Source organism: Juglans regia, chromosome 14 (assembly GCF_001411555.2).
Source record: "Juglans regia cultivar Chandler chromosome 14, Walnut 2.0, whole genome shotgun sequence".
Classification (NCBI taxonomy): Eukaryota; Viridiplantae; Streptophyta; class Magnoliopsida; order Fagales; family Juglandaceae; genus Juglans; species Juglans regia.
In genome coordinates, this window is record NC_049914.1 from 6250249 (window position 1) to 6277583 (window position 27335).

At 41.8% G+C, this 27335-nt stretch overlaps 4 protein-coding genes across 5 annotated transcripts; 2 read left to right on the forward strand and 2 right to left on the reverse strand.

Annotated features, from left to right (window-relative positions):
* Positions 1-452: 452 nt before the first annotated feature.
* Positions 453-3806, forward strand: LOC108996886 (cation/H(+) antiporter 4-like). The gene is made up of 2 exons (XM_035685361.1): positions 453-1322; positions 2597-3806. Exons 1-2 carry the CDS (start codon positions 453-455, stop codon positions 3734-3736), a joined length of 2010 nt encoding a protein of 669 aa, XP_035541254.1. The 3' UTR covers positions 3737-3806.
* Positions 3807-4290: 484 nt separating this feature from the next.
* Positions 4291-5907, forward strand: LOC108996941 (GDSL esterase/lipase At2g31550). The gene is made up of 3 exons (XM_018972987.2): positions 4291-5169; positions 5276-5537; positions 5624-5907. The coding sequence occupies exons 1-3, from the start codon at positions 4549-4551 to the stop codon at positions 5827-5829; spliced, it is 1089 nt and encodes a 362-aa protein (XP_018828532.1). The 5' UTR covers positions 4291-4548; the 3' UTR covers positions 5830-5907.
* A 477-nt stretch (positions 5908-6384) lies between these two features.
* Positions 6385-9051, reverse strand: LOC108996940 (exocyst complex component EXO70B1-like). The gene has a single exon (XM_018972986.2). The coding sequence runs from the start codon at positions 8603-8605 to the stop codon at positions 6668-6670; it is 1938 nt and encodes a 645-aa protein (XP_018828531.1). The 5' UTR covers positions 8606-9051; the 3' UTR covers positions 6385-6667.
* Positions 9052-10676: 1625 nt separating this feature from the next.
* On the reverse strand, positions 10677-26656 carry LOC108996934 (sorting nexin 2B-like). Of its 2 annotated transcripts, XM_018972981.2 has the most exons (6): positions 25248-26568; positions 24758-24967; positions 24239-24499; positions 12211-12297; positions 11066-11157; positions 10677-10971 (listed from the first exon to the last, which is right to left on the reverse strand). In XM_018972981.2, exons 1-5 carry the CDS (start codon positions 26304-26306, stop codon positions 11077-11079), a joined length of 1698 nt encoding a protein of 565 aa, XP_018828526.1. In that variant the 5' UTR covers positions 26307-26568; the 3' UTR covers positions 10677-10971; positions 11066-11076. The 2 variants fall into 2 exon arrangements, with proteins under 2 accessions (XP_018828526.1, XP_035540899.1); XM_035685006.1 differs by having other exon boundaries at positions 10677-11157; positions 25248-26656.
* Positions 26657-27335: the final 679 nt, after the last annotated feature.

Here is a 27335-nt window from a genome sequence, read left to right on the forward strand (position 1 = left end):
TATTTTAAGTTTGTTTATTTTTAATGTTTTAACCTCTATTATTGGATCAATTCTGGAGATTCAAGATGAAGGGTTGAGATTTAAAGTTTCAAATCTTAATTTTTCCAATTATTGTTCATTACTGTCGGCTTTTAACGTGAACAATAATAACTATTCATTACTATCGGCTTTTAAACAGTAATAATTGTTCATTACTGTTGGCTTTTAACATGAACAGTACTTACTTTTTATTACTATTCACATTATAAATGCTTTTAAGATATAGGAAGATATTATATATATATATATATAAAATGTGAATTAATGATCTGCAGGCTGGCATAATCCTCGGTCCATCCCTCCTGGGGCGCTTCAAAATATTCGAGGCTTTGTTTTCCATTAGAAGTCAAGAAGCACTTGGCGTGCTGGCTTTCTTTGGTCACACACTCTTTTTTTTCCTAAGTGGGGTGAAAATGGATATGAGAGTGATAAATAGAATGGGAAGAAAAGCGTTGTGGATCGGTATTGCTAGCATGTTGGTGCCTTTGCTAATTGGCTGGTCAATGCAAATAAGATTCAGTAGATCATGGCTAACAGATGAAGAAGCGTTCACCCTTCCATCTCTAACAACAATACATTGTATGACTCCATTTCCGGTTGTTGCTTACCTTCTGGAGCACCTCAAGATCCTAAATTCTGAGCTTGGTCAATTAGCCCTATCTTCAGCATTGGTCAGCGACCTGTTAAGCATGTTTCTTATTGTTGTTTCCACAGTGACATCTGCTAGCAAGGAGACGGGTATCTATCTCGCTTTTATCGGTATTGGATCGAGCATTCTCTATATTTTGATCGTTACTTATGCCTTAAGACCAGCAATGTTTTGGGTTGTGCGCCAGACACCGAAAGGTAGGCCTGTCAAAGGCATATACATTCTCGTCATCGTGCTGATAATGTTTGGATCCGGATTGCTTTCTCATTTATATCAGATGTCCTTCTTCTTTGGACCTTTTGTTATGGGTTTGGCAATTCCAGATGGACCTCCTTTGGGGTCAGCTCTTGTTCACAAATTTCACAGCTTCACTGAAAATGTGTTGCATCCACTCTTTGTGACTACGTGCGGGATGAGAACGGATCTTCGTTTAATCACCAATTCCATTGGCAACTTCATGACACCCAATGTTGCCATAATTGTTGCTACTTTTGTGGGCAAAATGGTGGTGTGTTTTGTTCCTCACGTCTGCTATAAAATGCCCCTAAAGGATGCTCTTGCACTCACTCTCGTTATGTGTTCCAAAGGTGTTGTCCAGCTGTCCTTCTATGCTGCATTCAGAGATAACCTGCAGGTAATTATTATTTACCGCATTTCCAATCTTTATTAATTGTCACCGTTGTTTTTATCCTAGAAAATTTGGAAATTCCCCTTCTCTTCTAATTGAATTCAGTGTAGATATAAGTTAGGGCAGGTTTGGGGTACAAGATAAAATATAAAATTTTTATATCATCTCATATTATTATTACACATTTTTCAAATTCTCATATAAAATATAATAAATAATTTAACTTTTTCAAATCTTAATACATTTTTTTTAAATCTCAAAATAATAATAATATTAAAACATATTATTTTAAACTTCAAAACAAAATACAAAATTCTCATCTCACATTCCAAACCTATCCTTAGTCTACGTATAGTATCTATTTAGAAATTATTCATGTAAATTCATATAGTTATATTTAAAAAAAATTAAAATTACAATAATATTCTTTTTCAAATGATATTTTTTTTCATTTTAGTCTTATTCATCAATGAGACTACACAATCCCCTACTTAAGACTATAAATAAAATTTCTCGTGTACATATATACCTCATATATCTACGCACTTAATTACGAATCATAAATATTATATACAGTAGTTTAGATAGTTTGAATGTGTAATATTATGACAGTAGTTTTGATAGTTTCATGCGAAGCAAATTAATGTAAGAACCAAATTAATTAGAGGTAAGAACCAAATTAATTAGAGGTGCAATTGCAGATAAAAATTTAAAAATTTAAAAAAAAAAAGTGTACGTATTTCTTCCAATATTTTTGAAGTATACAACCACAGCATTGCCGTATTTCAACTTTGCTTTTTTCTTTCTTTGGCCAATATGATGATGATTTGATCGATTTTTATCATGGGTAATTAGCTAGGAGCGTATTAAATGTAGAGAAATTATTTGTACTATTCTAGAGTGTGTAAGTCTCTCTCATTTCATTTAAAAAAATTTTGTAAAATCTGAGACTTGTATGAAAAAATTTAATAGTGAATTCTACTTTTTTTTTTTTAAAAAAAAAAATGAGTGCACAGGATTATTTATATACTATATGACTGTATTACTCTTAATTAATGTAAGATATACGGGAAGAACTAGTAGTAGTACTCAAACGAAACATCGATCCTATAGAAACATGATGAGTATATATGTATATATATATATATATATTGATATTGCACAGTAGATGCTTGTAGGACATGATCGATCATATTTAGCAGTAGACTAGACTCGCATGCATGCATGCATGTTCTCTTGAAAAAAGCAAAGCCGATGATTTTATTTTTATTTTATTTTAGGTGGAAACCGTGTCAGACCGAGAATTCTCTATGTCGACTATTTCGATCCTATTGAATGTAATTATTGTGCCAATTTTGGTGAAACACATCTACGATCCTTCAAGAAAATATGCAAGTTACCAAGATCGAGATATTATACATTGCAGAAACGATGGGGTCCTTCGAATCCAAGTATGCATTCACAGACCTGATAATGTTGCTGCCATAATCAAGCTACTAGAAGCTTCGAGCCCATCTTCAGAAAAGCCCCTTAGCATTGATGTGCTTCACCTCATCGAACTGATTGGCCGAGCATTCCCGATATTTTTCTCCCACCAAATGCAGAAAAAGAGTCTTCCCAAAGCATCCTACTCAGAGAATGTTGTTCTCGCTTTCAATAACTTCGAACATCAGTACAAGCCTTGTGCTCTATCGGTAGACGTTTTCACAGCAATCACTCCACCCAAGTTCATGTACGAAGACATATGCAGCTTTGCATTGGAAAGACTCACATCCTTCATAATACTTCCCTTCCACAGAAAATGGAACATTGACGGCTCTTTGGAATCGGAGGACAGTGCCATAAGGACCTTCAATTGCAGTGTCCTTGAACTGGCTCCCTGCTCCGTCGGGATCCTGGTCGATTGCGGCCATTTAGGCGAGAGCTTAGTGGTTTCAGCAGAGTTGTCGCCATCTTTTTCTGTTGGCATGATCTTCCTCGGAGGCAATGATGATCGAGAGGCATTAACTTTTGCCAAACGCATGGCCAACAACTCCAGCATCAGCCTCACTGTGATTAACTTTGTTGCCCAAAGCAACGAGGAGAGTGGTGCTTCTGCTCCCCATGCTTGGGACGAAATGGCTGATTCTGAAGTGCTGAGGGATGTCAAACTTAACAATGTAGGCAAAGAATATGTGATATTCATGGAGGAGGTTGTGAAAGATGGGCCTCAGACGGCTTTGATGATTCGTTCTATGGTGGAGGACTACGACCTTATTATAGTTGGTAGACGATACAACATAAACTCCCCTCAGACTTCAGGGCTTGTGGAATGGAGTGAGTTCCCAGAGTTGGGGATAATCGGAGACTTGCTCACCTCCACAGATCTCGACAGTAAAGCTTCTGTTTTGGTGGTGCAACAACAACAAAAGAGGACTTAGGAGTCTAGTCTTTATTGACCGGGAAAGCTCGGTTTTCGCCTCCTTTTAGTCTTTCACAATATATGCTCCAAATGTGTATTCCATCTTCTCAAGGTTATTTTTTTGGCAATAGTATAAAAAGATCAATTAAATGCGTTAGAAGTTCTGATTGTATTTGAATTTTGAGTATGAAAATATGGCTTCCCATAAATTGTGCACCTTCTTATTTCTTAAATTAAAGAAATATCAAGCATGGCATTCGGCGAGTCATTCATGGAAGCCTCGGGATTGTGTATTGGTAGTACAATCGCTTCAAGATTCGAAGCTCTGCAACTGGAAAGGAGAATCTATCCTATTATCCTCCAGAGACCAGAGCATCAGCAATGCTCTGGGAGAGAAGCTCAGAGAGAGAGAGAGAGAGAGAGAGAGAGGAGATGAAATCGGTCATAGGTGGCCCAAGTTTAACGGCCCAAGTGGGGTCAATGGGATCGAGTGGTTTTGGGCTATGCTCATATTATTAATTGAAAAACAAGCAACCCCTCCACTCCCAATAACAATAGCTTGAAATTTCGACTGCCATAACTTGGATTTAAAGACCCAACTAGAAGTACAACTCAGAAACAATGCTGTACAAATTCAATGCTGCACATCACAAATGACATTGCTTCTCTTAAATATAAGAATGAGTTAAATAACTTGACATATATAGCTCAAATCTCACAGTACTTAAGATATGTTCTCCAAACTAAAAATGGTAAAAAATTGAGTGCTCTATTCTTTTTAAAGCATATATATGCTAAGCTATATACCAAGGTTATTCGTACCCATTAAAAATGAAACTCTTGTCAGCTTCTTCTCTCTTCATTATATTCCTAGAGGTTCTAACCATCATCGGCAACACATGCAGAGCCTCAACCCCACCAAAATTCCCAGCCATTCTAATATTTGGTGATTCAACGGTGGATACGGGTAATAACAACTATGTTGTCACCCTTTTCAGGGGGAACCATTACCCATATGGTCAAGACTTTCCCAATCATGTTCCCACAGGGAGGTTTTCTAATGGAAAACTCATTCCTGACTCGGTGGCAAGCTTCCTAGGGATCAAGGAGAATGTTCCTCCCTATCTAGATCCAAACCTTTCAAATGATGAACTCCGCACCGGTGTTTGTTTTGCATCGGCCGGATCAGGGTACGATGATCTGACAAGTGCTGCATCTGGGGTCATCCCAGTGTCAAAGCAGATTGATTACTTCAGAAATTATATTGAAAGACTTAAAGGGTTTGCAGGGGAAGCCGAAGTTATGAAGATAATTAGTGGTTCTTTAGTCATGATTAGTGCGGGAACTAACGACTTTGGTTTCAACTTCTATGATATACCCACAAGGAGGAACCAGTTCAGCATCAGTCAGTACCAGGATTTTCTGCAGCAAAGAATTCAAAAGTTTGTGCAGGTAAAACATGCATCCTCCTCTTCATCCATGTAACCAAGGAACACGTGTTTTGCAGATGAATATTATACTGATGCTAACAACTAAATCTTTGTACTTAAATCTATAGGAACTGTACCAGCTGGGATTGCGTATAATGGTTATAGCTGGGCTTCCTCCAATTGGTTGTCTGCCCGTTCAAATAACTGCAAAATTTGGGAATCCCCATGATAGAACATGCTTGCAAGAACAGAATTCAGATGCTCAATCTTACAATCAGAAGCTCGCAAAACTGTTACCTACGTTGCAGGAATCACTTCCGGGAAGCAAAATCGTCTACGCAGACATATATAAGCCGCTGATCGACATGATCAACAATCCACAAAAATATGGTAAGGCCCCCCTCGTAGGGTTTTCACTAGGTTTCCTGGAAGTGTAATTTGGGGAAACTAATAATTTTGTTGTTGTGGTGTAACAGGCTTTGTGGAAACAAACAGAGGGTGCTGTGGAACTGGGTTTGTGGAAGCGGGTCCACTATGTAATCACAAATCTCTAATGTGTGCAAATGATTCCCAATTCTTGTTTTGGGACTGCATTCATCCGAGCCAAGCGGCATACCAGTATATCCAAAAGTACCTAGAGGAGACAGTCCTTCCCGGCCTAACAAATTATCAGAGCCCTTGATCTAATCAATGATACAAATCAAATCACTCATTTCATGGAAAACCTTAATTTCGTTTCTTCGGTGTCAAACAGATTTTAAAGGGGAAAATATAGAGAGCTCATTTCCTTTCCCAAAAAATTTAGTTTAATAAGTAACTTTCTTCTTGGCGGAGATTCCTCTCTATTGAATGTAGGATGTACCAATGGAAAGAAGAAGCAAGCAATCTCCTTCAACCTTCAATAACTTTTAAATTGCAAATCCTTTCGGCTTTGCATTATCTCTTTCTTTAATTGTTAAATGCCATAAAGCACAAACCAAGATCCATAATACGAAACCGATCGCAGTCTATCAAATTTGACTTAAAATGGGCAGCAAAACCTTATTGTATCTACTTCAAATTAATGAGCACGCAACATACTTCGTTAAAATCTTAACTGGTAATATGAGACTCTGTAACCTATATTCCTCCGACTACCGTTTAAGTTCCTACTCTAATATGATCATCTAGTAAAACTTATAAATGTAGATATCCATTTGGACTACACCCTTAGGCCTAAAAATTCTCACAAAAAACATATTAATTTCCTCGCGGATAAGATCTTATATGATTTTAACCATCTTACAAATCAAGAAATCAGATAAATTCCCAACATACTAATATAAACACCTATTTAGAACACAAACTTACAGCCTAATTTCAGAACAACTCATATCAATGTGGCAAGCATCAATGATTTTCATTAACATATGGTACAAACTTCTGGTATAAGGAAGACAAATAATTCGATCACCATTCATACAACATAAGCATTCGTAGACACCAACACAAAGATGCTACATACAGGTGGTGGCTTACCTTCACTTCCGGCGACCTGCTGATCCAGTGTTTCCCTGAAACAGGCCGTTAATGCGAGCCTCAATTTCCTCTGCGCCAAACTTAATATGCCTCTCCACATGCTTCCGTAGCTCGGGGACATTCCGGAGCCTTCCAATAAAGCTACCATATGCTGGCAACAAGAGCTTCACCACCGAGATCCTTAACTCTTCCCTCATCTGATCATCGTAAACTACCCAGCCAGATTGAACATCACATATCTCCTCAAAGGAGGTGTTGAACAACTTAATTCTATCTTTCATGGTGCTTGCAGCAACATTGGCAGCTTGCGAGCCAGTTTCTAGCTTCAGCACTCCTAGAACCTTATTCCACGAGCTTCGCTGGTAATTGGCGTGGCATTGCCGGATTTTGGCCGTGTGTTTCCGAATCCAATCATCGCCTAACAGCAAGGCGAGCTCACTATCCTTGACCTTATGAACTATATACCTCCCATTGTTCATCATGAATAAATAGGACAAGGCAGAGTCCTTGTAAATCTTCGACTTGGCCTCCAAATTGCTCTCCAGTAGCTCCATAATCCATGCCATCTGAACCGACAATGAAGACGATGAAGATCCTCCTCGATTGTTGTTAAGCTTCGAAGGCGGTGGAGGTGGAACCACATTCTCGTCGAAAACTTGCTCGAGAGATCGGCGCGATCGACAGGCAGCCCGAAGATAATTCATCACGTACCGAGTTATTGGATGGAGCCCGCCGCCGGGAACTGGTGCCTTTGCAGGGTCCCGACGGATCAAATTCTCCAATTCCATTAAAATAGCTCTGATTGCTTCTCCTAATCTCTTCCAAATCGTTATGGCTTCGTTACGAAGAACCAGACAGTACTGATCAGAAAACACCAACTCGAACTCGGGCATTAGGTCTTTCAAATTCTCGAACACGTCCAGAACTCTGAACAACCGCTCTGGCGATCGACTCCGGATGGCGACCGCGTCGGCGAAATTCAGCAGCTGAATCGTTGATCCTCGGCATACCTCCATGAAGGAGAGGTCAGCGGCGGAGGAGAGCCCAACAAAGACACGGTCGCAGAGCCGTCGCTCGCTGGGGAAGAGGATACGGAGCGAGACATTAACGGCCTTGATCCACCGTTCGATCTCGTCCTCGAGGTCTGGCCATGGCATCTTGTGAACTTCCTCGGTGCTCAGCTTTTGCAAACCTAACCTGGACAGGCTTTCCTCCAGGAACTCGCGCCTGCAGCTACTGTACACGTGCGAGCACTCCTTGCCGAACCCTGCTGCCACCATACGCTTAGCTATCTCGTGGAGATCCTTGATCGTACCGGAGGGGAGCGCGTCAATGACTATTTCATAGTCGGTGATTGGGTGCGCTACAGGGATTTCGTTGTCCACACCGTTTCCGATATCTCCTTCGTCGTCGTCTTCTGAATCAAAGGACAGGTTTCCAGTGGACTCACCGTTTCGGTAATCGCGACTCAGTTCAAAGGACTCGCCACCGCTTTCCATCAAGGACCTGAACTCGTCCTCCGCACGAAACATGGCTTGCTGCATCAGGTCCTGGGCGCGTACCAGGCACGCGCCGACGGCCTTCTGCCTAGAGACAAGGGTCCACTCCCTGATGGTGGCGATCAACTCGTCGATGGTGTCGAGAAAAGCCGCGGAATCAGCGGAGTCGGCCCAGATCGGGTGGTCAGCCTCCACGTAACGGGAGATCTGACGGTCGAGGGACTTGAGAGTGAGCTCGAGCGCGGCGACGGAGCCCCTGGGATGGTCGTCATGGTGATCGTGGTCGTCCACAATATTATCGGAAAGCTTCTCGCGAGAAAACCTGCCGTCGAAGTTGGAGAAGATCTGCAAGATATCGTCGGCCATGGTTTCGTTGTGGCCCAGCGTCTTGGCGATGTGCCGCGCCACAGCCAATAATTTTTCCTCACCATTATCCTCCATGGTGTCGAGGTTGGATTAATGATTACCAGTACTTGAAATCAAGGTTTCGTGAATTCGAGGAAAGGTAGGGTAAAGATTAGGGTTGGGAAAATGAAGCAATAATAATAGACTATACGAGGGGATGAAGACGAAGAAAGAAGAGGAGCGAGGAATTCAATTGAGTGGACAGTTTTTGAAAGAGATATTACGGAAAAGTCCCTCGGGAAACGCGGTTTGTGGGGGGAATAAAGGAGGAAAAAAAAGAAAAAGAAAAGGAAAAGCAGAAGAGGGGACGTGGGAGGAAGGGAGGGAGAAGGAAGAAGATGCAGCAGAGCAGACAAAGAAAGGAAGATAAAAGTCAGCGGTCGTCGAGTTAAAGACTAAAGACATAACTGACTAAGCTTAAGCGGTGTGGATTCAGTCTTTGACAGGGACAGGACAACGTGGAAAAAGCTTAAGCGGGCTGCGCGAGTGGCTTTTCTTTGTAATTAAATATATATATATATTTGATTTTTTTTTTCTAAACAAATTTATTGTTATTTAAATTTTTATTTTTCCTAAGCAATCGTAAATGTAACATATTTTTTCTCTTTTCGATCATGCACTAATTATTTAAGAAGAATAATTCAAAATGTAATGAATAGTATCACTATCACCGTCGTAAAATAATAAGAATAAAACCGCGATATAATATATAAAATTATATTTTTCAAATCACAATTATTAGTATGGCATATTTTGAATAAATATTTAAAAGTTAACTTATTAAATTATTTAAGTCTTATTTATTTTTATAAATGAGATGAGATGAGTTAAGATAAAAATTTAAAATTAAATATAATATTATTAAAAAAATCTAATTCTACCGTTAAAAATCTAATTTTAAATCTAATTCTACCGTTATAGTAGAATATAAGGCCGAAGGGGCTAGTCTTTCAACTTTTGGGCTATTGATCAAATGCAAGTGCCAAGTGCTGTAGCAATTCTTTTATGAGGGGGAAGCCGACGAATATTACGGGCTTCTGTCCATAATTTTGGGAGTCCCAACAAAAGCAAACTTACTTTGTTCTTCCTCTTCCCTGGTTCCTTGCCTTACAGTCTCGTTGTTCCTCACCTATTTGGGCCTTCCTTCGCAGGCCTTGGAACACTTCGAATTGGATCCCCTACCCATTAGTCACACCAGATTTTACATCCATACACACTCGCAAAGTTCTTTTCTCCACCTCTTCACAAAGTACACATTCAATTAGGGCTGATGACTCCCGACTCTATCGGAGGACTCCGATTCCGAGTTGCATAGCTTTCAATAAAAAGAAAAGAACTTTTTTAACCTATTTAAAATTTTAATTTAATAATCTCTGACTCTTATTAATCAGATTTAGACTTCTAAATTTCAATTTTTTTAAAATATTTTTTCAATTTCAATTTTATTAAAATATAACCAAAATTAAAAAAATAAATCATTGTACGAATTATTGCCATTGTACATGTTATTATATGTTAATATTTATACATTAGTATTACATGTTATTATATATTAGTTTTTATATATTAATTGTTATTATACATTAGTGTTACATGGTAATAATAGTTAATAGTATTGTTTTTATATATACTAAACTATTATTAGTGAATTTAGTCTATTTATATTATAGTATAAGCATATTATTTTATAATAATTTGTTCATACTAATATATTATTGAATTTAATTATCTATATAAGTTATAGTTATATAAAATATATATGATTAATATATAAAAATACATATATTTTTATAAAATATGTATAATATCAAAGTCGGAGTCAGAATAGAGTCAATACATCGCCACCTCCGATTCTGACTTTTTTTATTAAAAACACTCCAATTCCGACGAAGTTAGAGACGGAATCGGATTTTCGAATTTTTGCTCAGCCCTACATTCAATCACTCACCTTTAAATGATAGATACATCACAATTATTTCACACATGTTGATGTAGTATGTTTCAAATTGCTGCTTCATCCTGCAGCCACTTAAATGTCGACTATTTAAAATATATGACATAATATAAGTGTGACTGAGGATGACAAAATTTAAAATCAAGAACAACATTGTTCTAACAAAAGTTTCTGATTTCTTTTGGAAATTCTACTGCAATTACTTATTCGCTATCTCGTGTTTATAAGAAAATCGCTCCCTTAGTCCTGATTGACTCGGGGTGTGACCCAACATCACCAACTCAAGAGTTGCCTAGAATAAAATAGGTAACAATCAATGTACAACATGAAATCTGGCTTTTAAGGCCTGTAAACAACCTTTATCATAGATACAACTTGGGGGAAGTCAATTTTTCAGAACCTACTAGTGCTCCCTTTCCTTCATTGTTATGAATGTTAATGCTATTTCCTGAAATTTGAAAATCAATATTTGATTTTTTGGTAAGTGGAAATCAATCAAATATCGAGAAACGAGAACAAAAAAGCCAAAGATTCAAATTTACAGCCGCTTGGTTCAAGAATTCTCTTTCGCATAACAGCTAGTCTCCTCCACAACCTTTGTCCACACGTTGGCAATTTTCTCCATATATCCCACCTATCAATTGACAATAGAGCCTTAAACATAAGGAGCTGTAAGGAGCAAAGATCTTAAAGAGAAATAGCTAAATCTTGATAGACAGAATTGCACTTGGGAAGCCATTAGAGAATACACATAATTTGAGCCAGCAGATTACACATAAGTTAGAAGGAGTAACTTTACGATCCACCTTCTCAACAGACAATGGTTTCACTGGCTTGAGTTTTTATAAGTGCAGCAGTTTGGTTAATTCATTTTTTTTTTTTTTTATTTCAAAGAAATCTGCAGGTCGAGTTGATGCTATATTAGAGACTGATCAGATTTAGAGCAGCAAATCCACTTTCAAGCAAATCGAGAGTAACAGAAATAGTTCAAAGAATTGCTCCAGTCAAAAGAGACAAACACCCCAAAATGATTTTGAATATCAACTTGATGCTACCTGGTTGCTCAATTTGAAACACAAACATTCAATCGATTTTATATTCTGTTACTCAATATGCTTTCTCACTTGAAGCGTGACATTTCACAATATCATAGAGGCTATAATGATAACACTCAAAATACCATAATACCCAGCTATCAAGTAATGCACTTGCTTCAAACCCCCCCCCCCCCCCCCAACAAAGGCAACTCTTGACCAAGCAGAACATCCCTTTACAACGAACATGCTCTTGTGATTTAATGAAGCTCAAAAATCTCTAATGACAAGCTAATTGTATCAAGAAGTCTATGATTAACATACTTACTGGAAAAAAAAAAAAGGATATCTATGATTACATGTCACCAGTTCATAGTTATCTAATCAACATCTTTTAAAAAAAGTGTCATATGAACAGGGAAGAGAAAAAGACCACAATTTCCCAAAAACTGGCTTGAATTTCTCTCAACCATTTTTTTCATCCCCCTGACTATGCAACCCAGATCAACTCAAGTAAGAACAGCACTAGATCACATAGTGAAGCATAAAGGAGGAAAGAAAGAAAGAAAATAATTTGAAAAAAGGCCATGGTAAAGGAGACAATATGTTCTTAGCTCAATCCTACAATATTGACAAAAGAAGATTCATTTTACCTGATTATGCACAAAACCTTTTAACATGTTCAATAAGTCAGCTTCTCTCTCTTTGTCAAGCCTTTCAAGCTCACTCCTGTTGTTTTCCTGCATTTATATAAGCATTAAACCATGATAAGTAGTTAATGCACTTATCAACAATGGAAAACATGAATTTTACAAAATTTAAATATCATGTCACTTAAAAATGGTAAGGCAACTAAACATAGACATCTCGAACAAATTTGGCAAAAGGATATCCAACATAAATGAAAATAAAAAGAAATTTTAGGACCTTTGGAATGATCTCCTAACCATACAACTTTCAAGGCATCCACAATTTGGAATTCTATGACCATGAGAAATTATAGCTACAAGATATAGTCAAGTACTTATCTATTGATGCAGGAAAAATCGCACAGCAAGCTGGAATGAGAGAAATAGTCATTCCCGGCCCATTAGTCGACTTGAGCCTTGATTGTTGTTGTTTGAAGCCCCCGGCAGTGTTTCGGTGCAGTTGTACGGTGTCGATGCATACGTCCATGGTGGTAAATGGAAAACAAGTGCAGAGAAAATAAGAGAAATGGACACACAAATTTACGTGGTTCGACATGTTGCCTACATCCACGGGCGTTTGGGAAGGAAAAATCCAGTATAATATACTTGTTTACTCTCATTCCTCTCATTTCTCACTATACAAAAAAAGATGGAGATCTTCTTGCTGGAGAAGATGTCTCCCTCAAGAGGTTGAAGAAGAAGAGAGTCTGGTTAGTCATCTAGTCCCTTGCCTTTATCTCACCCCACCTTCTTGTGCGTGCCTGCCTGCCATGATATGACTGGTCCCTTTGCATGTCTGTTAGCGAAGGTGAGATCTGACCCTTGGCGTGTCTGAGCATCCATTCATTTTCCCACTTCCTTCTGACATCCTTCTCTTACACCTCCTGCACCTATGGTCACTTCTTGTCTCCTACTCCCTTCCTCTCCATTTTGTCCTCTAGTGTGGCTTGGTGGGCGGGGTCTAACATTCAACAAGCCAGGTATTTTATCCTCCACAGATGTCCGTGATTCTTAAGGGCAACTCGATCCAACAAATTTCTTGAGAATCCTTAAAATAAAATATGCAACAGAGGTCGTTAGTAAGAAAATAAATTCAGAAAATAAATTTCAGAAACGGGTTCTTCATTCTCCATTCTGCTTGTGTTAAGCGATAAATGCCTACGGGGGCGAATTTAGGCGAGAGGTGCGTGCAGCTGCTTACAATGCAAGTGCGGATGTGGCAGGAGGTGGACTCGATCGCGTGAGATGCGAGCACGGAGCTCAAATGTGGCGGGAGGTATACTCAACCGCATATGATGCCAGCACGAAGCTCGAACATGGCAGGAGGTGGACTCGACTGCGTGTGATGCGAGCGCGAGCTCGAATGTTTCTCGTTATTGAGAAGTGTATGTTCGTTCGATGTTTTTGTTTTCAATTTACTGTTAGTGTTGGAGTTTGTGTGAAGTAACCCACGCAAAGCGGTCAGAGGGCCCATCGACACCTTGGGTCCACCTTAGGCGGTTGCCGAGCTCGTCGACTCGTTCCCGAAAGTAACCCGCACAAAGCAGTTGTGGAGTTCAGAGGCCCGTTAACTCTAAAGGCTCGTTCCCGAAGGTAACCTACTAGCAGCTGTTATGGCTCGAGTGTGACACTTGGCTTGATGGCACGAAAGTCAGCAAGTCTAGGGACTTGTGTTAGACTGGTCGTGTGGGTGAGCCCTGGGGCTCTAGCCCGACCAATACATTGTCGTGAGTTTAGAGACTCAGCTTGTACACCAAAGTCGGCAAGTCAAGGGACTTATGTTCGACTAGCTGTCTATAGAGCAGAGCTCGGAAGGCCCTGGCCCTATGCATCGTGGCAAGTCTAGAGACTCGACTTGTAGCACCAAGGTCAGCAAGTCAAGGGACTTATGTCCGACTAACTGTCTATGGGGCAGAGCTCGGAAAGTCCTAACCCTAGCCAATGCATCATGGCGAGTCCAGAGACTGGACTTGTAGCATGAAGGTCAGCAAGTCAGGAAACTTGTGTTCGACTGGCTGTCGATGGGGCAGAGCTCGAAAGACCCAGGTCCTAGCCAATGCATCATGGCTAGGGTCGACAAATCTAGGAACTTGTGCTCGACCGTTGTGTCGCGGCAAGTCTAGGGACTCGGCTTTGCTAGCGCGAGGGTCGACAAATCTAAGAATTTGTGTTCGACCTTTGTGTCGTAGCGAGTCAGTGTAAATGACCCAAATCACAAAGTGGGGTAGCAAACCTGAATTGCTCTGCCGAAGTGCAGCAAAGGTTGGAGATGTGCCATTGTTGAGGCTTGTGGGTTGTCATGTTTCGGTGATGAAGAAGATTTGGGTGCTTGCGATGCCAGTCAGCTTGTTCGGAGAGTAAAGGTTGCTATAATCGATTATTACTTGACTGAAATCATTCAAGCAGACTTGGGCAAGCAAGTTGGTAGAGCACGTTGCATGGGCCATGCAACACCGGTTGTTAGCTGTCGAGAAGTTGCATGCCAAGTGAAGTGATCTTGCCCGCATGTGCGTTAGTGCCAAACAATTTGTCCCGATAGAGTTATATTGGGACGTCTGGGCTGCACCCGTGCCAGGTTACGTGGCCGGTGTTCCACATCACAAGAATCAGTTTTGTCAATAGAAATAAATTCAAACCAATTTTGAGAGAGACAACCCGGGGAGTTTTTAGTCACTGTAGTCAATTTTTGCTTGAACGAAAATTGCCTGCAGCTGATTGCAATTTCTTCACCTTCTCTTTTTTTTTTTTTTTTAGAACCCGTGCAGCGCGGTATAACTTTCTTGCACTACAAGCCTTGGCCACATGGGTGACTGTGCAATGGCCCGATGAGTCCCGTGCAGCCAAGGTACTACACCTGATCAGATGGGTCCCGTGCATCTAAGGAATTGCTTCTTGCAAGTGAGTCCCGCGTAGATGGGTCCCGAGCAAAGGAGATCCCATGCAAAGGAGAGCTTGTGCAATTGAGTCCCAAGCAGAGGAGATCCCGTATAGTTAAGGTACCACACCTGATCATATGGGTCTCGTGCGGTTGAGTCTCGAGAAGAGGAGAGCCCCATGCAGGTTGACGTGTTGCCCTCCATAGGGTGGCCGAGGAGGGTCATGAGCATTGGAAGGCGCCATGCGGTTGAGTCCCGAGTAGAAGAGAGCCCCATGTAGGTTGACGCGTTGCCCACCATGGGGTGGCCGAGGAGGGCCATGAGCAAAGGAGGGCCCCGTGCAGTTGAGTCCAAAGCAAAGGAGAGCCCCGTGCTGGTTGACATGTTGCCCGTTGTGGGGTGGCCGAAGAGTGCAGTGAGCAGAGGGCCTCGTGCGGTTGAGTCCCGAAAAGAGGAGAGAGCCCCACACGGTTGAGGTGGTTAACTGCCATGGGCTGGCCGATGAAGGTTGTGAGTCTCTCAGGTGCACAGTGTTAGGCACACCGTGCTCAGTCCCCGATGGCAGGGATGAGCCAATTCGAGAAAAAAAGTACCGGCGGATCACGTGGTGGCCACCAGCAGGTTCATTGGACCGGTGGTTGCTCTCCTCGCGCCTCACATCTCGTGCCACAGCAAGCAAGGCACGGCGTCGGGCTCGACTCGCTCACCGTTCACGAGAGGTGGCCAACTAGAAACAGAAACTTCCGGCAGCCCAAGTAGTGGCCGCTGGAGAGGGGGGCTCACGGCCCAACCGCCGTGAGCCTCTCGAGTGCACCCGGGTTAATGCTCAACAGTTGCCCGCCATGCACAGGCATCATCTCAAGTGACCACCATAGTCGCAGCAGACAATGCCGATGGCATCCATGGTGGCTAGGAGTTTTCTCTGATGGGCTCACAATGTGTGCTCGAGGTGGGTCTCGGGTGCACTAGACGTGCACCCGTCATGCATGGCCATCAACTCCGGTGACCACCACAACCGCGGTAGACAATGTCAACAGCCTCCATGGTGGCCGGGAGCTTTCTCAAGTGGGCTCACGAAGTGTGCCTGTGATGGATCTTCAGTGCACTGCCATGCATGGCATTGTGTGTGCCATGCATGGCCAGTACGTGCATGGTGCCCCTGTGCATGATATTGTGCACTTAAGTGTACAATATCGTGGCGTGCGCAATGCATTGTGCTAACGGCTCGAGAAGTATATATGCCTAGGCAGAGTGCCTCTTATGTGAATAGTGCTCGTCATGTACCCCCTCTTCGCACAGTGCATCCGAAGTGTACAAAGTGCAATGGCAAGGAGCTTGGGTTCCTACCTGGGAGAGAAAAAGATCACTCACGCATTTTTGCAGCAATGTTTTTCATAAATATAAAAGTTGAAAAATTAATAACACTTATCTGGGAGAATGTTGTATGCTTGTCTTGTAATTATTCAGCGTGCCAGAAAATCATTATTCTCTCACCTCCAGCGTAAAGAGTAAATCAGATCCCACAGACGACGCCACTGTTGATGCGGTAAAAATCACACAACAGACAGAAAGGAGAGAGAGTCATTCCCGGCCCATTGGTAGACTTGGGCCTTGATCGGTGTTGTTTGAAGCTCCCAACAGTGTTCCAGTGCGGTTGTATAGTGTCGATACATACATCTATGGCGGTGAATGGAAAACAAGTGCAAAGAAAATAAGAAAAAGGGACACGCAGATTTACATGATTCGGCATGTTGCCTATGTCCACAGGCATTTGAGGAGGGAAAATCTACTATAATATACTTGTTTACTCTCATTTCTCACTTACAAAGAAAGCTGGAGATCTTCTTGTTGGAGAAGATGTCTCCCTCGAGAGGTTGAAGAAAAAGAGAGCCCTGTTGGTCACTTGGTCCCTTACTTTTATCTCACCCCCCTTGAGCGTGCATGCCTGCCATGATGTGACCGGTCCTTTTGCGTGTCTGTCAGCTGAAGTGAGGTCTGACCCTTGGCATGTCTAAACATCCCTTCCTTTTCTCACTTCCTTCTGACACCCTCCTCTTACACCTCCTGCACCTATGGTCACTTCTTGTCTCATACTCCCTTCCTATCCATTTTGTCCTCTAGTATAACTTGGTGGGCTGGGTCTAGCCTTCAACAGGCCGGGTATTTTATCCACCACATTATCCACACTACAAACCACGATAAACGCAATAAAATGTTTGCCAGAGCTCTCAATGAGTCACAAAGAACTCAAAGCTTCCAAAAACAAGTGTTAAAAAAATCAGTACCCTAGAAGATTAAAAAACAAATCGTGAGATAGCTAGCCATAAGGCTTGGATGTCTTGTTTTCCAGCCAAAGCTTGAGAATTTTATTGGGTGTAATTTACAAGACTAAAGCTACTTATGTGAGTACAATTTGCCCAAATTGGTCAAATACAGAAGATGGAAAAAGGTAACTACTAATTTCTAATCGGTAACAAGAACTAGATAATAACTCTGGAAATCAAGGCACAACATGAGTATAAAGACACCATAATTCAGATAAACCCTACCCAATAAGTAAAGGGCCAGATGGGCGGATGGCTCTCATCAACTATATTGGATCAAATGTTGGCAGTGTCAGGAACTAAAAAAAGATCCAAGGTTTCTTCCATTCCCCTCATTTCTCCAATGTCAATTTCTTTTTTTCATAGGTTAAAAAAAGTAGTAGTAACACAAATAACTAACCACAAGCATTGCCAAACATATATGCCCCACCAGTAAGCCCTTTTTTTTTTATAAGTAAGAAAACTATATTGTTCAAAGAATAGGCCTAGCCCAGTATATACAATAGAAAGCCTTGACTAAGAGGGCGCTAGAGAGACTAGAAAATCATGCAGGGTCATGCCATTAAAATCAACAGCAATGGCCCAAATACAAAGTATGCTATAAAATAATGCTAACAATTCCTCTAACGTTCTCTCATTGTCCTCAAACGTCCTCGCATTACATTCTTACCACAAGCACCACATGATACACATTGGAATCATCCTCCAAACTGCTTTGATCTAATTCATACCTCCAATGTTTGGCCAGCTGGCCAGTGTTGCCACCACATTCTCCAGCATAACCCAAGCCAGCTCTACTATACTCAATACCTCATACCATAAAGCCCTTGCAGTCTCACAATGCAATAGGAGATGGTCTACCGACTCTCCCCCTCCCCTGCACATACAATACCAATCTACTATGATAACCCTCCACTTCCTCAAATTATTGGTAGTGAATATCCTGCCCAATGCTGTTGTCCACACAAAGAAAGCAACTTTGGAAGGCGCATTGTGCTTCCAAAGTCGTTTCCACGAAAACTAAGTATTAGGCTCTTGGGTGAGAGCCTTATAATATGAACGGACCGAGAAAACACTTCTCCAGGAGGGTAACCACCCCAAACCATCTTTTGTTGATTACTTGGCTTCACAGAATACAAGAGGCTATAAAAATCAACAAAATTGTCCATCTCCCAATCTTGTGCTGCCCTATTAAAGCTAATATCCCAATGAACTTGTCTACCCACCATCCCCATTACATCCGCCACTAAAGCCTCTTTAGCACAAGCAATATGGAATAGTGAGGGAAAACGGTCTTGTAAAGCATTATCGTCACACCATATATCTTTCCAGAATTTAATCTTGGACCCATCACCCAACTAAATACGAGTGTACCTAAGAAAAACCCCCCAACCTCTTCTAATATGTTTCCACAGGCCCACTCCATTAGTACCTCTAACTTCTTTGGTGCTCCAACCCCCCCCCCCAATTTGTCTCCATATTTGCACCCAATCACCCCTCTCCACAACGCATTGGGTTCCTTCCCATATCTCCAAAGCCACTTGCCAAGTAACGCCCAATTGAAAATCCTTACATTTCTAATGCCCAAACCACCATTGGATGTAGGACGACATACTATCTCCCACTTGCCCAAGTGAAATTTGAACTCCTCCCCCAAACCTCCCCACAAAAAATCACGTTGAAGTTTTTCGATTATGTGTGCCACACTAGCTGGTATAGGAAATAATGAGAGAAAATAGGTTAGTAAGTTAGAAAGTGTACTCTTTATCAAAGTGAGCCTACCACCTTTCGACAAATACATCATTTTCCAACTTGCTAATCTCTTTTCGATCTTCTCAATCACTGGCTCCCATAAAGAGAGTGACCGTGCTCTTGCCCCCAACGGAAGTCCCAGATACGTCAAAGGGAGGGAAGCTATCTTACAACCCAACGTATTGGCCAGCTGTCGAACATTTGGCACCACTCCAATTAGCACCAATTCGGATTTGTCAAAATTCACTTTTAACCCAGAAACTACTTCAAAGCACAACAACAACGTCTTTAGCGCACGCACCTGACTTAAATCTGGTTCGCAAAACACAAGAGTATCATCTGCGAACAATAGGTGAGAAATGTCAATGATCCCCCTATCCGAGGTTCCCACGGAGAAACCCTCCATAAAGCCATGATGTGCCAAGGCCAAAATCATCCTACTTAACCCTTCCATCACAATAACAAACAACAAAGGAGACAGCGGATCTTCTTGTCTTAGACCACGTGTACTATGGAAGAAACCCGATGGGCTACCATTAATCAAGACACAAAATTTCCCTATTGAAAAACACCAACGGATCCATGTTCTTCACTTTTCTCCAAAACCACATCTCCCAAGAAGGTAGAGAAGGAAATCCCAATTGACATGATCGTACACATTTTCCATATCTAGTTTGCAAATGATCCTTGTTGTGCCTCCCTTCAGCCTGCTATCAAGACATTCATTAGCAATAAGTACAACATTTAGGATTTGCCTACCTTTTATAAAGGCATTTTGGGGCTTGGTAATGATCTTCCCCACCACCTCACTTAACCGATTTGCTAAGAATTTGGAAATGATCTTGTAAACTCCACTCACCAAGCTAATGGGACGGAACTCCGTTACCTCGTTTGCCCCCACCTTCTTTGAAATCAATGCAAGGAATGTGGTATTTAGGCTTCTCTCGAATTTTTCAACTATGAAGAGTTCTTGAAACACCTTCATGATGTCTTCATTCACAATGTCACAGCAGTCTTAGAAGAAACCCATAGAGAACCCATTCGGCCCTGGCGCCTTGTCTTTAGCCATTTTCATCACTACTTCAACAACCTCCTCTTCCTCAAAGGCCCTCTCCAACCACGACACGTCACTCGGTCCAATAGAGTCAAATGCCAAGCCATCTAGAGACGGTTGCCAATTTTCAGGTTCAGTTAGGAGTTGCTCATAAAAGCCAACTACATGGTCACGAATAGCATGTTCTTCTCTACACTCAAACACCTGCAATTTTCATCATCTCTATATTGTTGTTTCTCCTATGAAAATTTGCTACTCGGTGGAAGAACTTCATGCTTCGATCACCCTCCCTGAGCCACAATGCTCTTGACTTTTGCCGCCAAAAAGTCTCTTCAGATAAGATAATTCTCTCTAACTCTGCATCCAACCGAATCTTCCAAGCTACTTCATCCGAGGTGAGAGGTCTGGTCTCTTGGAACCTCTCAAGTTCCTAAATCTCCATCAACTTACCTTTCTTAGTTTCCCCTAAATCACCAAAAGATTGCCTGTTCCACAGCTTCAAATCTCTTTTCAACATTCTCAATTTACCGGCAAGGATGAAACTAGGGGTACCCTGAAGTTGATATGATGACCACCACTGCCTTACTCTTTCAACAAAGCCATCAGATTTTAACCACATGTTTTCAAATTTAAAGTACCTTCGACCTCCTCTAATGCCACCACAGTCTAGCAAAATAGGCCAATGATCCGACCCAATACGCGGCATGCGCTTTTGCCATACATCTGGAAAGTGACTTTCCCACTCTAGCGAAATTAAGAAATGATCCAACCGAGACCAATATTGATTGTAAGCCCACGTGACAGGGCTCCCAGCAAGAGGCAAATCTATCAAATCCAAATCAGAGATGCATGCATAGAATTCCACCATAGCTGGCTGCCCTCTTCTATTTCCGGAGGACTCGCTCGGAAATCTGGTAGCATTGAAATCTCCCCCTATACACCATGGGAGGTTCCACCAACTGTGGACTCCGGCTAATTCTTCCCACAACAAGAATCTATTACTATCTAAGTTTGGGCCGTATACACCTGCAAAAGCCCACAAAAAGTTATCTGACACACTCTTAAAAGAGCACGCTATCGTGTACCTTCCTATGAATTCCTCCAATTTCTCCATCACTCATCTATCTCACATCACCACTATACCTCCTGACGCCCCGTTGGAGGTCATATAGACCCAATCCACGTGTGCACAACTCCATAGGCTTCTCACAATTCGCCTATTAATCAGCTTCAACTTTGTCTCCTGTAAACAAACGATGTCTGCCTTCCACTCACGGAGCAGGTTTCTTATCTGAAGACATTTGTTGACCTCGTTAAGCCCATAGACATTCCACGACACAATTTTGAGTTTCATTTGGTAAAGGTCAACCCCTTCCCTTTCGACCTGCCCCTACTGGAGCAACCCTCAGTGTTTAGCGACCACGTCAACCTGTTGAGTTCCCGCTGTTTTTTCAACTCAGACTTCCTCTGTGGTTTGTGCCCCACCTCAATGACCGTAAGTAAGGCCATAAACTGATCTTCATACCCTCCGTACTCCAATCCCACAACTTTGTGGACTTCCTTCACCATCTAAAGAGCCCAATCTGACACACCAGTATGCAAGGGAAACATAAAATTTAAGGGGACTGGTTCACCCTCCCTATTGTCCATCGGATTATCTCAAGTCTCCTCCACCACCGTAGCATCCTCCATATCTACTATGGCCTGGACATTTTCTTCATCAGAAGACACCCCATCAACAGTATCGGAAAGTGCCCCATCTACTTCACAGTCAGAATACTCGTCATTCTTCTCCAAGTCCTCAGGTAGTTGCTTTGAGGGATTCATCGGACACGCGAGCACCTCCTTAACTTTCATCAGCACTATCTGGCCCTCAGACGACGGAGACAACACCCCCACGCAAGTCGCAGAACCCTTTGCAATAACAGACACTTCCTCCCGCGCATCCCACAATTGTGAGCCGTCATCGGAGAGTGCTACTGTCTTCATCGGCAATCTTTGGGTGTCTGCCGACGTCTCCCCCTGCGGCGACGACTGTCGCGGCGTAACTTGCGTGCCAAACGGGGCAGTGGGAAAAGCCCTAGGGTTATCTTCGGGTGGTTTCTGGGCCCTGAACTGCCCCCCAATCTCAATTCCCTCCCTTGGGCCATTGGGCTGGGGCCCAATAGTGTGACCCGTCACTTTCGGCCCAGAAACTCTCCTCCACCTAAAGCCATTATTCTGTTTACTGGACTGAGTGGGCTTATTAGGCTATACAGCCCAGCCCAAACCCTTCGACCCCTTCCCCTTACAAATATTGCATTCCTTATTTCGCCCAACCACTCTGCGCAACTCTTCCATTTCTCTCTACAGATTCCTCATTTGGCCATGCAAGTCCTCCATCAAGCAGCGTAGTTCCTGCTCCTCCTCTCTACCATACACAACCTTTCGTACCCCACAAAGGGCTCGAGGCACGCGTTTGTCAGTGGTCCAGCCCCCAACTCCTTCTCCATTCACCTCTCGTTGCGATCTCGACCGGAGCAAAGCCTCCTTATACGAATGCGCAGACTCCAACTAGGGCCTCTGCTGAGCTCCACCACTGTGTCCACCCCTCAAACTCCCCTCCTGCACAATCTCCCCCAACGCCTGCTTCATACTTTTCCATCCTCTCCCCTCCTCGCCTTCCGGAATGAAGATAAAACTTCCCCTTCCCCCCTCCCTGTATTCAGCCACCACTACATAACATCATCTGTTATTAGAACATTTATGTGCTAAATAACTACAATAACCCTCTCTAATGGTGCTATAAAAATCCCGCTTCACCCCACTTGAACAGACATCCAGTGACTTAACAAGCCATTGAGCTGTGCTCTGCTCCACCGGAAGTTCCTGCTTCCTCTTCCAACCCCCTCTCTGTTATGCGAAAAGAACCAGCTTCCTTAGCTATAGTGAATAATTTAGACTCAATCGCCACTTCCCGTATGAGTCCCATCAGAACCACTTCAACGTTGGTTTCGTCCGGGAAACTTTTTTTTTTTTTTTCACTATCGCCAAGTGTATAGAGAGAGAGAGAGAGAGAGAGAGAGAAGATCCTAAAGTTTCACAACACCAATAAACCCTAAGTGACACAAAATGCTGGACAGCATTCATCCTATTGCCTGAAAAGTGATGGTCACATGAAACTGAGGATGCACGTATTCTTTTGCACCGACCACCAAGCTCCAACTAGTTTAAAGCACCAGATAAATCATCCGGCCAAGGAAGCATAAATGTCCTCCTAGGACCTACACATCAATCCTGACCATCTTATCCAATTAATTTGGCTCATTCTAGCATTTTTTCAAGGATTGTCTCCACAATTTTTAAGGTTAGGCTCAACTACTCATCAACCAGCACCCTGAAACATACTTCAATGAAAGAGAATTCATGCTATCATATTTTTCTACAGCCACTAAAAAAAGGATAAAAAAGAAGCTACTAAGTCACCAAGTCAAACCCTATCTTCTAAGATGTGTTTACTATGGAGACGTTTAGATTCGCAACTCATCTCAACTCATCTCACTACTATTCATTACTATTCAACAACTTTAACTCACAAATCTCACTACTATTCACAACTCCTCTCATTACTATTCACAATCCATCTCAACTCATCTCAAGTCATCTTCGAATCCAAACGTCTCCTAAGTTATTGCATTAAACCCCTATTTTTTAAGATGTGCTTTCACTTTCCACTAGTTTAGTATTGGATTTACCAAGTGCAGCAAATGTCATCACAAGTTTAGTTTCCCCTTGATCACAACAGGAAATTGTAAATTAAAATTGTTGATGGATGCATGAGAATTCGAAAGGTCTGGTCTGAAAATCTAAACCATGATGAATGGAACGTACAGAACTGAAGTCAAAATGAACATATTCTTAATTTCCACAAACTTGAAGACATAAACCACAATCATGATATGTTGAAAATCTTTCATGATGCGAGAAAGGTTTAGGTCTGCTGATACCTTGATCCGCTGATATTCTCTAATTGCAATATTTTTGGCATCCTCTGTGGCTCTTATTGTCTCTTTCAAGTCCTCCATCTTGCGATTCCTTGATTTTCCAGCACCAAATACTTTAGATGATGTAGCCTCGAGTTTCTCAGCCCTTGATTCCAATGAACTCAATTCTGATAGAAGAGTCTGCACTGTCAGCAAAGCACTTGAGCGATCCGAGAACGCACTATGGACAACTAACATTAGCCCAAGATATTCGTGAATTGTATCCTGCAATACATACAAAATAAATATCATTAGGAAAGTGGAAGACTTTCTAAGGAGTGGAATGACATTAAACAAAAATGTTTAGGTATGCTCGTAAAGTCATGAATGAGTTGAGCTAGTGCAAGCACAACCACCTCCTCACACAATTGGCAAGCTTTCCATCGGAGGAACATCCACGTACACTTTAATATATATACATATATATATATATTATTTATTATATTTCAAAGCATAGTCTACCACAAAGGTTCGGTGATTTACCAAATGCTCGACAGTCTGAGCATTTAACTCCCGATAGAATCTACTTGCTTTGACAGCAGCAGTTGCAAAACCTTTCATGTCATGGGCCCGTGCTCTCTGAGAGTTAAACATGGCCTCCTCGTTCTCAAATTTTGTCAGTTTAATAAATGCCAGCCCTAATTCACCCATTGTATCTCCCATATCTTGCTGAGCCTTGACAAGTGATTCAGCCTAACATACCATTCAGAACATGAGAAACAATCGAAAAATCACTTGTAGAGAAATAGATCACTGCAAGCATACATATTTTACTTGCGTATTTTCAAAACCTGTAGATACCATGGTACATCAATGGCACATACCTTCGTATATGTTCTCCCAAAAGATATCCATACCACCACATACTAAATCAACCATATTCTTATACCATAGTACATACAAATATGCATTAAGATTCGGAGAATAGGATTGCTAAAAAAAACACCAAGAATGAGCTTAACATATACATAACCTGCTTAGAAACATTGCTGAGTTGTTGCTCGAGATCATTAATTTTCTCTTTCTTTTCCAAAAACTCCTTATCTTCCTCTACCACGAGAGGTCTCGACCCTCCCCAATCATTGGCAACCGACTGCTTCAACTCCTTGAACAGCCTCAACAAGTCTCTGCCTCCTTTTGCAGGCTGCACCACCTCATGCGGTGCCACCACCACGCTGCTATCCCCCAGCAACTGCTTGGGCAACTTCACCGCCCCGTCGAGCATCCTTGAAGCCACGTCCGTCGTAGTCGCCAGCGGCAGTTTCCCTTGAACCTGTAAGAACACCTTGAGCTCATCGCTCCGCTTGATCACCGGGTGCGCCACCAGTCTCCGCAGGTACTTCTCCAGGGCCACCCTTCTCAGCTCCACGAACTCCTGCTTATGCATCACCTGACTCTCTACCACGCTCTTGTCTGGCCGAGGCGGTATGAAGAGCCCTCTGTACGACTCTGCCAACCGATCTGATAACGTGACCACGTCTCGGAACCGTCTCCGGACGCTGAATTCGACTCCTCCGAATTCCGGGACGTTCGTTCTCGTCGTAATTAAATACGTCACGTAATTTCCACCGCCCGGCACGATCGAATTCGAAGCTTCCTGCTCTTTCTGCGGATTCGACACAGTGATTTTCACATACTCCGAGTCCGAACTCGAAGACGTAGACCATGATGCGGATCTTGAAAATCTCCCGAAATTATCCAAATTCAGGCTATGGTTTTCGACTCCGTTGACGTCGCCGACATTATCCCCAAACGGGGGAGGCTCGATGTAAGAGCTCTCCGTCGGGGAGTTATGGTATAGGTGATCGCGGTAGGGTGGTGGCGAGAGGATAGGATCCGAATCAGCAGGGGTGACGAGGATCGACGGCGCAAGAGGGTGGGATGTATCGGAGATCGCCGACGACATAGCGCTTCGGTAGTTTGAATATGAATTGCTATCGTTCAACGGATTGTCGAGGACGAGATTTTCCATTTCCTCCTTGGAGGCGTAAAGATGGGCTTCTTCGAACCCTTCGTTCTCCGAGCCCATCATTTCGTCGCCCAAAAAAAAAATCTAAAACTGAAGCTTTTACGGTGTAAGAAGTTCACCAAGACCTAGCCAAGCTGGGAGATGAGACGGAGAAAGAGCGCCCAGCACGTGGCTTGAGATGCATAGCAGTGAGAGGGAGAGAAGGAAGAGCCGAAGAAGAAAATGATGGGTGGGAATCGTGGGATTGGCAATTTGGCACTGTGGATTTTTAGTTGGGAGCTCTGAAGTCTGAAGGTTCTTTGGTCGCTTTTTGTTGTTTTGTTGGGATAAAAAATTTAAAAAAATTAGAGATACAGAGGTAGTTCTTAAAATCTTTGTGCGGAGTTCTCAGCTTAACATTGAGCTGAGTTGGTACCACTTATCTATTCTGAAAAATTTTATCGGAATATGGTTTATGAGTTCAAATAACCTTCCTCATGTGATACGTTATTTATTATAAAATAAAACTACAAGCACAACAAAGTAGCTAATATATATATTTTTAAATTCTACCAACTATAATTTTATTTTAATATTTATCTCGCTTTAATGAGGTTGTATATTAACAATTTAGTTTAAAGTTTTTTTTATAATAACAAATTTAAAGCCATGAATAATGATATATCACTGTAATAAAATAAAATTAGATAAAAATAAAATATATAACATATTCCTTTAAAATACGAAATCATATAATTGAATATCTTTAGAGCATCATCCATTACGGCTGTAATTGAGTCAAATAAAGTCGGTCTTTAACTTGCCGAACTCGGCTCGACTCAAAATACTTGAGTTCGAGCTTGAGCCCGAACTTAATATTTTCTTTTATTCTTTGTTCAAGCTCGACTCAATAGCATAAACTCTCAACTCGAGCTCGTCCCATAAACGAATTCGAGTAGAGCCGAGTTGAATCTTGAGCTCGAATTGTTTATTTTTTTAATAAGATTTAATAATTAACAAATTAAATAAATAAATAATAAAGTATCTAATATTAAATTTATACAACTAACAAGTATAATTTTTATTGAATTATAAAATTTTATAAAATTTATA

What these genes read in the sequence shown, in the direction of transcription:
- LOC108996886 (XM_035685361.1), top strand. Translation starts at nt 453, where the DNA reads ATGGATATGAGAGTGATAAATAGAATGGGAAGAAAAGCGTTGTGGATC. An exon ending in CATTCAGAGATAACCTGCAG is followed by an intron (nt 1,323 to 2,596) that starts GTAATTATTATT and finishes ATTTTATTTTAG; the next exon opens with GTGGAAACCGTGTCAGACCG.
- LOC108996941 (XM_018972987.2), top strand. Translation starts at nt 4,549, where the DNA reads ATGAAACTCTTGTCAGCTTCTTCTCTCTTCATTATATTCCTAGAGGTT. An exon ending in GAATTCAAAAGTTTGTGCAG is followed by an intron (nt 5,170 to 5,275) that starts GTAAAACATGCA and finishes TTAAATCTATAG; the next exon opens with GAACTGTACCAGCTGGGATT. An exon ending in CAACAATCCACAAAAATATG is followed by an intron (nt 5,538 to 5,623) that starts GTAAGGCCCCCC and finishes GTGGTGTAACAG; the next exon opens with GCTTTGTGGAAACAAACAGA.
- LOC108996940 (XM_018972986.2), bottom strand. Translation starts at nt 8,605, where the DNA reads ATGGAGGATAATGGTGAGGAAAAATTATTGGCTGTGGCGCGGCACATC.
- LOC108996934 (XM_035685006.1), bottom strand. Translation starts at nt 26,306, where the DNA reads ATGATGGGCTCGGAGAACGAAGGGTTCGAAGAAGCCCATCTTTACGCC. An exon ending in TCAGCAATGTTTCTAAGCAG is followed by an intron (nt 24,968 to 25,247) that starts GTTATGTATATG and finishes ATGGTATGTTAG; the next exon opens with GCTGAATCACTTGTCAAGGC. An exon ending in AAGGTTTTGTGCATAATCAG is followed by an intron (nt 11,158 to 12,210) that starts GTAAAATGAATC and finishes GTCAATTGATAG; the next exon opens with GTGGGATATATGGAGAAAAT.